General features: G+C 41.4%; 1 protein-coding gene across 2 annotated transcripts in view; it reads right to left on the bottom strand.

The window, feature by feature from the left end:
* LOC135519098 (OX-2 membrane glycoprotein-like) overlaps positions 1 to 13,361 on the bottom strand; it is a 30,130-nt gene that overhangs the window by 7,724 nt on the left and 9,045 nt on the right. For both annotated transcript variants that reach the window (XM_064944155.1, XM_064944156.1), the window contains exons 6-7: positions 1,501 to 1,785; positions 747 to 851 (exon numbers count right to left, since the gene is read on the bottom strand). In XM_064944155.1, the coding sequence (XP_064800227.1) occupies positions 747 to 851; positions 1,501 to 1,785 (390 nt within the window). The remainder of the gene's footprint in view (positions 1 to 746; positions 852 to 1,500; positions 1,786 to 13,361) is intronic.

Below are 13,361 nucleotides of genomic sequence, written 5' to 3'. Positions count from 1 at the left end.
ACCCCATAGACCATAGAGAACGAGGCCAAAGTTAGGGCAACAGGCAAAGTGCAGGTAATAGGCAAGCTGACTGTCAATTCCCCCCATGTGAAGTTGGGGTAGTAGCGTATTGGTTCCCTATACCATTCTGAGAACCACCAGATCTTCTATAGCAACTAAAAACAGCTCCATCTGACCAGCTTCAAAGTTTTATGTTTGTAATTCCTCTGTAGTGACTGGAGACAGCTGTCAGCATAGAGATGGATAGATACAAGGACAGAGAGCTCTATTTTCACGTGATCGATTCCCCCCACTCATATACAAGTCATGGCTGTGAATTTTAAGATTCAGGAATGGATACACCTTGGCCCCTAAGGGTATCTGGTTAAATTTAGCAAACAATGTAAAACAATTGTCCTTTCGTCTATCCTAGGATAGGATAAGTAATCCTTCTCACCCCCCCCCCCCTTAAATGATTTAGATGCACTATTGTAAGTGGCTGTTCCACTGGATGTCAGAAGGTGAATTCACCAATTTGTAAGTCGCTCTGGATAAGAGCGTCTGCTAAATGACTTAAATGTAATGTTAAATGTAGGGCATCGTTAAATTATACAAATGCCAACCACAGGTTTGATATTTTCAAAGGATGCATAATTGCATATCTCTTTCTCAAACACATGCATACACGCATACACACACACACACACACACACACACACACACACACACACACACACACACACACACACACACACACACACACTCACCATCTTCTTTGCGCAGGAAACACTTCCAGAGGCAGAAGCAGAGACATATGACCAGCAGAGCAGCTACAGTGGTCACAGAGATTAAGATGGTCAGAGCTGTCCCAACTAGAGAGAGAGAGAGGGAGATCAGACAGACAGAGAAAAATAGAAAAAGTGAGAGATTAAGAGAAACATGGAGAAAGAGACAGTGAGAGGGAGAATAAGATATAGATTTAGAGAGACAGAGTGAAAGAGAAAGAGAGTAAGAGAGAGACAGTAAGAGAAAGGGAGAGGGAGAGAGATAAAGAGAGAGCGAGGGAGAGAGATAAAGAGAGAGCGAGAGAGAGAGAGAAAGAGAGTAAGAGAGAGACAGTAAGAGAAAGGGAGAGAGAGAGAGAGAGAGAGAGAGAGAGAGAGAAAGATAATCATCTAGAAACAATTCTAACTTTTTCAAGTACATGTTGATTGGTTCAGATTAAGTTTGGATTTCATTATGTACATATCTGATTTGACCATTTGGGCATGAACACTCATTAACCCTACTTGGCAATGACTTCAACAAAACAGATCTCACATCTTAAACACTGTGTTTAGGTCAGTCATTAATGTTTATCCATCACTCAGGGATCAGTATTCTTGGCTTTGTCCTGGTTTGGTCAGGCTACTTAAAGAAAAATGTTAGCTCTGAGCCAAGATAACATAGTACTGTCTCCTCCCAATGTGTGCGTGTGTATATGTCTGTGTGTGCGTGCACATTCGTGTTTGTCTCACTCACTCTTGGTGTTCATAGACACAGCGATGGGTGACTCCAGACCCTTATGGTGGACCAGGCATTTGACGGACACGTCCTTCAGCAGCCCTGATTGGACAGTGAGGGTGCTGATGACCAGGGTGGTCCCATCCCCCTGCTGGAGCTGTGATGTCACAGGGGGACCCATAGTTCGGTTGTCCCTCTCCACGTTCCACACTATCTCCACCGGGGGCCGTGACACGGCTGTACAGTTGGCCTCGATCACCCCTGGAGATGTGTTCTTGTAGCTCACCTGGGGTTTAGGCAGTACTGGGGAAGACACAGAGATAATCAAAGATCAATGTTGGGTTTAGTGAATCAGTGTGTTTTCAGGTGGGTTGACTTAACTATGACTTTGTCCTGCTTAGTGAATCCCAAGTGGTGCAGCGGTCTAAGGCACTGCATCTCAGTGCTTGAGGCGTCACTACAGACCCTGGTTTGATTCCAGGCTGTATCACAACCGGCCGTGATTGGGAGTCCCATAGGGCGGCGCACAGCGTCCGGATTAGGGTTTGGCCAGAGTAGGCCTTCATTGTATATAAGAATTTGTTCATAACTGACTTGCCGAAAAATTGATGACTTGGATCACAAGAGAAAATGGACTTATTTGGACAGGGAATGGATTTCACAGATAAAATCAATATGTGAAAAAACTAACAACTGTAGGAATCTTGTGACTATGTACATACTGTACTTGAGATCCATACGCAAAAAATCATCTCTGTTTTCAATTGTCTGTTCTCAGACCTGTGGTAGGAATGTTTTTCATTGGAATTTAGAACATTTGTGTTGGCGAGAACTGTTCTGGCTGGCCACAGATATTTGGCCCTGATAGCACAACTGCAGTAGAGTGTCTTAACAGGCGTTTCAACTGAACCACATGAACCACCAATCTGGAGTAGATCTGTGGTCGAGGTGGAGCAACCCCAGGAGGAATTCAGACAACAGAACATTGCACTGTGATATGTACCAAGACTGCTATCTACTGACAGAGCACTGTGATCTGTTCCAAGACTGCTATCTACTGACATAGCACTGTGATATGTACCAAGACTGCTATCTACTAACATAGCACTGTGATATTTACCAAGACTGCGATCCACTGACATAGCACTGTGTACAAAGACTGCTGTCTACTAACATAGCACTGTGATATTTACCAAGACTGCTATCTACTGACATAGCACTGTGATATGTAACAGGACTGCTATCTACTGACATAGCACTGTGATATGTACCAAGACTGCTATCTACTGACATAGCACTGTGATATGTACCAGGACTGCTATCTACTGACATAGCACTGTGATATGTACCAAGACTGCTATCTACTGACATAGCACTGTGATATGTACCAGGACTGCTATCTACTGACATAGCACTGTGATATGTACCAAGACTGCTATCTACTGCAATAGCACTGTGGTATGTACCAGGACTGCTATCTACTGACATAGCACTGTGATAAGTACCAAGACTGCTATCTACTGCAATAGCACTGTGGTATGTACCAAGACTGCTATCTACTAACATAGCACTGTGATATGTACCAAGACTGCTATCTATTAACATAGCACTGTGATATGTACCAAGACTGCTATCTACTGACATAGCACTGTGATATGTACAGAGACTGCTATCTACTGACGTAGCACTGTGATATGTACAGAGACTGCTATCTACTGACGTAGCACTGTGAAATGTACCAAGACTGCTATCTACTAACATAGCACTGTGATATGTACCAAGACTGCTATCTACTAACATAGCACTGTGATATGTACCAAGACTGCTATCTACTGACATAGCACTGTGATATGTACCAAGACTGCTATCTACTGACATAGAACTCTGATATGTACCAAGACTGCTATCTACTAACATAGCACTGTGATATTTACCAAGACTGCTATCTACTGACATAGCAGACTTGGTTCATATCACAGTTCTATGTCAGTAGATAGCAGTCTTGGTACATATCACAGTGCTATGTCAGTAGATAGCAGTCTTGGTTCATATCACAGTTCTATCTACTGACATAGCACTGTGATATTTACCAAGACTGCGATCCACTGACATAGCACTGTGAGATGTACCAAGACTGCTATCTACTGACATAGCACTGTGATATGCACCAATACTGCTATCTACTGACATAGCACTGTGATATGTACCGATACTGCTATCTACTGACATAGCACTGTGATATGTACCAAGACTGCTATCTACTGACATAGAACTGTGATAATAGAACTGTGATATGTACCAAGACTGCTATCTACTGACATAGCACTGTGATATGTACCAAGACTGCTATCTACTGACATAGCACTGTGATATGTACCAACACTGATATCTACTGACATAGCACTGTGATATGTACCAAGACTGCTATCTACTGACATAGCACTGTGATATTTACCAAGACTGCTATCTACTAACATGGCACTGTGATATTTACCAAGACTGCGATCCACTGACATAGCACTGTGATACAGTGCCTTGCGAGAGTATTCGGCCCCCTTGAACTTTGCGACCTTTTGCCACATTTCAGGCTTCAAACATAAAGATATAAAACTGTATTTTTTGAGAAAAATAAACAACAAGTGGGACACAATCATGAAGTGGAACGACATTTATTGGATATTTCAAACTTTTTTAACAAATCAAAAACTGAAAAATTGGGGGTGCAAAATTCTTCAGCCCCCTTAAGTTAATACTTTGTAGCGCCACCTTTTGCTGCGATTACAGCTGTAAGTCGCTTGGGGTATGTCTCTATCAGTTTTGCACATCGAGAGACTGAAATTTTCTCCCATTCCTCCTTGCAAAACAACTCGAGCTCAGTGAGGTTGGATGGAGAGCATTTGTGAACAGCAGTTTTCAGTTCTTTCCACAGATTCTCGATTGGATTCAGGTCTGGACTTTGACTTGGCCATTCTAACACCTGGATATGTTTATTTTTGAACCATTCCATTGTAGATTTTGCTTTATGTTTTGGATCATTGTCTTGTTGGAAGACAAATCTCCGTCCCAGTCTCAGGTCTTTTGCAGACTCCATCAGGTTTTCTTCCAGAATGGTCCTGTATTTGGCTCCATCCATCTTACCATCAATTTTAACCATCTTCCCTTTCCCTGCTGAAGAAAAGCAGGCCCAAACCATGATGCTGCCACCACCATGTTTGACAGTGGGTATGGTGTGTTCAGGGTGATGTGCTGTGTTGCTTTTACGCCAAACATAACGTTTTGCATTGTTGCCAAAAAGTTCAATTTTGGTTTCATCTGACCAGAGCACCTTCTTCCACATGTTTGGTGAGTCTCTCAGGTGGCTTGTGGCAAACTTTAAATGACACTTTTTATGGATATCTTTAATAAATGGCTTTCTTCTTGCCACTCTTCCATAAAGGCCAGATTTGTGCAATATACGACTGATTGTTGTCCTATGGACAGAGTCTCCCACCTCAGCTGTAGATCTCTGCAGTTCATCCAGAGTGATCATGGGCCTCTTGGCTGCATCTCTGATCAGTCTTCTCCTTGTATGACCTGAAAGTTTAGAGGGACGGCCAGGTCTTGGTAGATTTGCAGTGGTCTGATACTCCTTCCATTTCAATATTATCGCTTGCACAGTGCTCCTTGGGATGTTTAAAGCTTGGGAAATCTTTTGTATCCAAATCTGGCTTTAAACTTCTTCACAACAGTATCTCGGACCTGCCTGGTGTGTTCCTTGTTCTTCATGATGCTCTCTGCGCTTTTAACGGACCTCTGAGACTATCACGGTGCAGGTGCATTTATATGGAGACTTGATTACACACAGGTGGATTGTATTTGTCATCATTAGTCATTTAGGTCAACATTGGATCATTCAGAGATCCTCACTGAACTTCTGGAGAGAGTTTGCTGCACTGAAAGTAAAGGGGCTGAATAATTTTGCACGCCCAATTTTTCAGTTTTTGATTTCTTAAAAAAGTTTGAAATATCCAATAAATGTCGTTCCACTTTATGATTGTGTTCCACTTGTTGTTGATTATTCACAAAAAATACAGTTTTATATCTTTATGTTTGAAGCCTGAAATGTGGCAAAAGGTCGCAAAGTTCAAGGGGGCCGAATACTTTCGCAAGGCATTGTATGTACCAAGATTGCTATCTACTGACATAGCACTGTGATATGTACCAAGACTGCTATCTACTGACATAGCACTGTGATCTATCTACATCATGGCGGTGGCCCGTTCCTGTAGGTTAGTGCTCTACAACATCCGCAGAGTACGACCCTGCCTCACACAGGAAGCGGCGCAGGTCCTAATCCAGGCACTTGTCATCTCCCGTCTGGATTACTGCAACTCGCTGTTGGCTGGGCTCCCTGCCTGTGCCATTAAACCCCTACAACTCATCCAGAACGCCGCAGCCCGTCTGGTGTTCAACCTTCCCAAGTTCTCTCACGTCACCCCGCTCCTCCGCTCTCTCCACTGGCTTCCAGTTGAAGCTCGCATCCGCTACAAGACCATGGTGCTTGCCTACGGAGCTGTGAGGGGAACGGCACCGCAGTACCTCCAGGCTCTGATCAGGCCCTACACCCAAACAAGGGCAATGCGTTCATCCACCTCTGGCCTGCTCGCCTCCCTACCACTGAGGAAGTACAGTTCCCGCTCAGCCCAGTCAAAACTGTTCGCTGCTCTGGCCCCCCAATGGTGGAACAAACTCCCTCACGACGCCAGGACAGCGGAGTCAATCACCACCTTCCGGAGACACCTGAAACCCCACCTCTTCAAGGAATACCTAGGATAGGATAAGTAATCCTTCTCACCCCCCCCCTTAAATGATTTAGATGCACTATTGTAAAGTGGCTGTTCCACAGGATGTCAGAAGGTGAATTCACCAATTTGTAAGTCGCTCTGGATAAGAGCGTCTGCTAAATGACTTAAATGTAATGTAATCTATACCAAGACTGCTATCTACTGACATAGCACTGTGATATGTACAAAGACGGCTATCTACTAACATAGCACTGTGATATGTACCAAGACTGCTATCTACTAACATAGCACTGTGATATGTACAAAGACGGCTATCTACTAACATAGCACTGTGATATGTACAAAGACTGCTGTCTACTGACTTAGCACTGTGATATGTACAAAGACTGCTGTCTACTGACTTAGCACTGTGAAATGTACCAAGGCTGCTATCTACTAACATAGCACTGTGATATGTACCAAAACTGCTATCTACTAACATAGCACTGTGATATGTACAAAGACTGCTGTCTACTGACTTAGCACTGTGAAATGTACCAAGGCTGCTATCTACTAACATAGCACTGTGATATGTACCAAAACTGCTATCTACTGACATAGCACTGTGATATGTACCAAGACTGCTATCTACTAACATAGCACTGTGATATGTACCAAGACTGCTATCTACTGACATAGCACTGTGATCTGTACCAAGAATGCGATCCACTGACATAGCACTGTGATATGTACCAATACTGCTATCTACTGACATAGCACTGTGATCTGTACCAAGAATGCGATCCACTGACATAGCACTGTGATATGTACCAATACTGCTATCTACTAACATAACACTGTGATATTTACCAAGACTGCTATCTACTGACATAACACTGTGATATTTACCAAGACTGCTATCTACTGACATAGCACTGTGATATGTACCAGGACTGCTATCTACTAACATAGCACTGTGATATGTACCAAGGCTGCTATCTACTGACATAGCACTGTGATATTTACCAAGACTTCGATCCACTGACATAGCACTGTGATATGTACCAAGACTGCTATCTACTGACATAGCACTGTGATATTTACCAAGACTTCGATCCACTTACATAGCACTGCGATATGTACCAAGACTGCTATCTACTGACATAGCACTGTGATATGTACCAAGACTGCAATCTACTAACATAGCACTGTGATATTTACCAAGACTGGGATCCACTGACATAGCACTGTGATATGTACCAAGACTGCTATCAACTGACATAGCACTGTGATATTTACCAAGACTGCGATCCACTTACATAGCACTGTGATATGTACCAATACTGCTATCTACTGACATAGCACTGTGATATGTACAAAGACTGCTATCTACTAACATAGCACTGTGATATGTACCAAGACTGCTATCTACTGACATAGCACTGTGATATGTACAAAGACTGCGATCCACTGACATAGCACTGTGATATGTACCAAGACTGCTATCTACTGACATAGCACTGTGATATGTACCAAGACTGCTATCAACTGACATAGCATTGTGATCTGTACCAAGACTGCGATCCACTGACATAGCACTGTGATATGTACCAAGACTGCTATCTACTAACATAGCACTGTGATATTTACCAAGACCGCGATCCACTTACATAGCACTGTGATATGTACCAATACTGCTATCTACTGACATAGCACTGTGATATGTACCAAGACTGCTATCTACTGACATAGCACTGTGATATGTACCAAGACTGCTATCTACTGACATAGCACTGTGATATGTATCAAGACTGCTATCTACTGACATAACACTGTGATATTTACCAAGACTGCTATCTACTGACATAGCACTGTGATATTTACCAAGACTGCTATCTACTGACATAGCACTGTGATGTGTACCAAGACTGCTATCTACTGACAAAGCACTGTGATATGTACCAGGACTGCTATCTACTGACATAGCACTGTGATATGTACAAAGACTGCTATCTACTAACATAGCACTGTGATATGTATCAAGGCTGCTATCTAATGACATAGCACTGTGATATTTACCAAGACTTCGATCCACTGACATAGCACTGCGATATGTACCAAGACTGCTATCTACTGACTAGGCACTGTGATATGTACCAAGACTGCAATCTACTAACATAGCACTGTGATATGTACAAAGACTGCGATCCACTGACATAGCACTGTGATATTTACCAAGACTGCGATCCATTTACATAGCACTGTGATATGTACCAATACTGCTATCTACTGACATAGCACTGTGATATGTACAAAGACTGCTATTACTAACATAGCACTGTGATATGTACCATTGCCGCTATCTACTGACATAGCACTGTGATATTTACCAAGACTTCGATCCACTGACATAGCACTGTGATATCTACCAAGACTGCTATCTACTGACATAGCACTGTGATATGTACCAAGACTGCTATCTACTAACATAGCACTGTGATATGTACCAAGACTGCTATCTACTGACATAGCACTGTGATATATACCAATACTGCTATCTACTGACATATCACTGTGATATGTACCAAGACTGCTATCTACTAACATAGCACTGTGATATGTATCAAGACTGCTATCTACTGACATAGCACTGTGTACAAAGACTGCTATCTACTAACATAGCACTGTGATATGTACCAAGGCTGCTATCTACTGACATAGCACTGTGATATGTACAAAGGCTGCTATCTACTAACATAGCACTGTGATATGTACCAAGACTGCTATCTACTGACATAGCACTGTGATATGTACAAAGGCTGCTATCTACTGACATAGCACTGTGATATGTACCAAGACTGCTATCTACTGACATAGCACTGTGATATGTACCAATACTGCTATCTACTGACATAGCACTGTGATATTTACCAAGACTTCGATCCACTGACATAGCACTGTGAAATGTACCAAGACTGCTATCTACTGACATAGCACTGTGATATGTACAAAGGCTGCTATCTACTAACATAGCACTGTGATATGTACCAAGACTGCTATCTACTGAAATAGCAGTCTTTGTACGTATCACAGTGCTATCTACTGACATAGCACTGTGATATGTACCAAGACTGCGATCCACTGACATAGCACTGTGATATGTACCAAGACTGCTATCTACTAACATAGCACTGTGATATGTACCAATACTGCTATCTACTAACATAGCACTGTGATATGTACCAAGACTGCTATCTACTAACATAGCACTGTGATATGTACCAAGACTGTTATCTACTGACATAGCACTGTGTACAAAGACTGCTATCTACTAACATAGCACTGTGATATGTACCAAGGCTGCTATCTACTGACATAGCACTGTGATATTTACCAAGACTTCGATCCACTGAAATAGCACTGTGATATGTACCAAGACTGCTATCTACTGAAATAGCAGTCTTTGTACATATCACAGTGCTATCTACTGACATAGCACTGTGATATGTACCAAGACTGCGATCCACTGACATAGCACTGTGATATGTACCAAGACTGCTATCTACTAACATAGCACTGTGATATTTACCAAGACTGCGATCCACTTACATAGCACTGTGATATGTACCAATACTTCTATCTACTGACATAGCACTGTGATATGTACAAAGACTGCTATTACTAACATAGCACTGTGATATGTACCAAGGCTGCTATCTACTGACATAGCACTGTGATATTTACCAAGACTTTGATCCACTGACATAGCACTGTGATCTGTACCATGACTGCTATCTACTGACATAGCACTGTGATATCTACCAAGACTGCTATCTACTGACATAGCACTGTGATATGTACCTAGACTGCTATCTACTGACATAGCACTGTGATCTGTACCATGACTGTTATCTGCTAACATAGCACTGTGATATGTACCAATACTGCTATCTACTGACATAGCACTGTGATATGTACCAAGACTGTTATCTACTGACATAGCACTGTGATATGTACCAAGACTGCTATCTACTGACATAGCACTATGATATGTACAAAGACTGCTATCTACTAACATAGCACTGTGATATGTACCAAGACTGCTATCTACTGACATAGCACTGTGATATGTACCAAGACTGCTATCTACTAACATAGCACTGTGATATGTACCAAGACTGCTATCTACTGACATAGCACTGTGATATATACCAATACTGCTATCTACTGACATATCACTGTGATATGTACCAAGACTGCTATCTACTAACATAGCACTGTGATATGTACCAAGACTGCTATCTACTAACATAGCACTGTGATATGTACCAAGACTTCTATCTACTGATATAGCACTGTGATATGTACCAAGACTGCTATCTACTGACATAGCACTATGATATGTACCAAGACTGCTATCTACTGACATAGCACTGTGATGTCATACAGTACAGAGAAAGAAATCAAGTCTCTTTCCCTCCTTGTTAGTCTTATTCCCTATATTTTAATCTCAGTCTTCCTCCTCCACCCAGACTTAAAAAAATAAAAAAATAAAATGTATGTACACAGAAAACAAGTGTGCAATAAAAATCAAAAACCAAAGAACATCATTATTTTCACAACGTCGAGGTGTGAGACAAGGCTGCAGTTTTAGTGCAAACCTTTTCATAATTTATATAAATGAATTAGCAGACATGTTGGACCATTCTGCAGCCCAATGTACCTGCTCTATGCTGATGATTTGGTTTTTCTATTACCAACCAAAGAAGGTCTTCAACAGAACCTTAACATTCTAGAGCAATATTGCCATAATTGGGCCCTGGCAGTAAATAAAAAAAACTATAATTATGATTTTCCAGAAAAAAAGCCAGATGTCAGAAACACAAAAATAAATTCACCTTGAACAACACCATAATTGAACACTCACAATTACTCATACCTTGGTCTGACCATATCTGCATCTGTAGACTTTAATATAGTATTGAATGCACTCAAAGAAAAGCCCTCAGAGCATTGCATGCAATTAAAATGAAATTATTCAAAATCAACTACCCAATTCAAATTTGGACCAAAATATTTGACAGTGTAATCCTACCAATAGCTCTTCATGGAAGTGAGATTTGGGGGCCACTGAATAAACTGGACTTTAAAATGTGGGACAAACATCCAATTGAAACCCTACATACAGAATTATGTTGGATAATTCATGTCGGGCAGAATTGGGCCGTTTTCCAGTGGCAATAAAAGTACAAAAGATATGATTCACGTTTTGGCTACACCTAAATTCAAGTCCAAATTCAAGTCTCCAATTTAAAGCACTTCAAACCCAAGAGCTGAGCACAGAAAAGAGCCCTCTTAGTCAGCTGGTGTTGGACTTCACCAACCAAGCTGACACCAGCACTGCTTCAAAAGAAAGAATTCAAATAAACTAAATCATGAACCAATCTAAGGACTCATATTTACAACATTGGAAAAATTTAACATAATCCCAAAGCTGACTAAATTGCTATCTGTGTCACACCTTGATCTGTTTCACCTGTCTTGTGATTGTCTCCACCACCTCCAGGTGTCGCTTATTTTCCCCAGTGTATTTATCCCTGTGTTTCCTGTCTCTCTGTGCCAGTTCATCTTGTATGTTCAAGTCATCCAGCAGTTTTCCCGTACTCCTGCTTCTATTCTCTTTTGATAGTTCTCCTGGTTTTTGACCCTTGCCTGTTTTCTGGACTCTGTGCCCTCCTGCCTGACCATTCTGCCTGCCCTGACCTCAAGCCTGCCTGCCACTCTGTACCTCCTGGACTCTGAACTGGTTTTGACCTTTTGCCTGTCCACGACCATTCTCTTGCCTACCCCTTTTGGATTGTTTAATAAATATCAAGATTCAAACAATCTGCCTCCCATGTCTGCATATGGGTCTCACCTTGTGCCCTTATAATCTGGCTCTGAACAGAGAATATGAATTGGCTGATTATCTCTACAATAGAAACCTAGCAGACGTAAAAAGACATGGCTTCCCAAAGAAGAGCGTGTATATGGTCTCTCCACGACAAGGGAGGTAGAAACAGATGCACTTTCTCCTTTACTCTGATAAATATTCCTCACCATCAGATTCATTGTTCACAGAGATTACTACATTTATTCCAAATTGTAATGTATTAATCTCAGAGGAAAAACAAAAGATACTCATGGGTGAATGAGTAACGGCTCCTCTTGCAGCCAAATATGTATTTACCTCCCATAACCTGAGGGACACTGAATAATATCTGCATAGTAATCAGTAACTTCATTATTATTAGTATTATTGTTATTACTATTATTATTATTGTTGTGATTACTTTTCCAAATAGTAGTGGTACGGGCAGTAGGGGTGATGGTAATGATAACAGTTTAATCATTGGTGGAAAAAGTACCCAATTGTCATACTTGGTGACAGGTAGCCTAGTGGTTAGAACATTTGGTTACTGGATCGAATCCCTGAGCGGACAAGGTTCAAACCAGTTGTTCTGCCCCTGAGCAAGGCGTGGATGTCGATTATGGCAGCCCCACGCACCTCTCTGATTTAGAGGGGTTGGGTTAAATGCAGAAGACACATTTCAGTTGAATGCATTCAGTTATACAACTGACTAGGTATCCCCCTTTCCCTACTTGAGTAAAAGTAAAGATACCTTAATAGAAAATTACTCAAGTAAAAGTGAAAGTCACACAGTAAAAGTCTAAAAGTATTTTGTTTGAAATATACTTAAATATCAAAAGTAAATGTAATAGCTAAAATATACTTAAGAATTGAAAGTAAAAGTATAAATCATTTAAAATTAGAATGCCATTTGGCCCTAAACAGAGAGTACACAGTGGCAGAATAACTGACCACTGTGATTGACCTAAACTTTGACTACTGTATGTAACAGACTCAGTGAGCATGGCCTTGCAATTGAGAAAGGCCACCATAGGCATACCTGGCTCTCAAGAGAAGACAAGCTATGTGCACACTGCTCACAAAATGAAGTGGAAACTGAGCTGTACTTCCTAACTTCCTGCCAAATGTATGACCATATTAGAGACACATATTTCCCTCAGATTACACACATCCCCAAAGAATTTGAAAAAAAACTAACAATTTTG

This window comes from Oncorhynchus masou, chromosome 29 (assembly GCF_036934945.1).
Source record: "Oncorhynchus masou masou isolate Uvic2021 chromosome 29, UVic_Omas_1.1, whole genome shotgun sequence".
In the NCBI taxonomy this organism is placed as follows: domain Eukaryota; kingdom Metazoa; phylum Chordata; class Actinopteri; order Salmoniformes; family Salmonidae; genus Oncorhynchus; species Oncorhynchus masou.
Note: the sequence above shows the minus strand (reverse complement) of the source record. Positions and strands in the feature narration are given on the sequence as shown.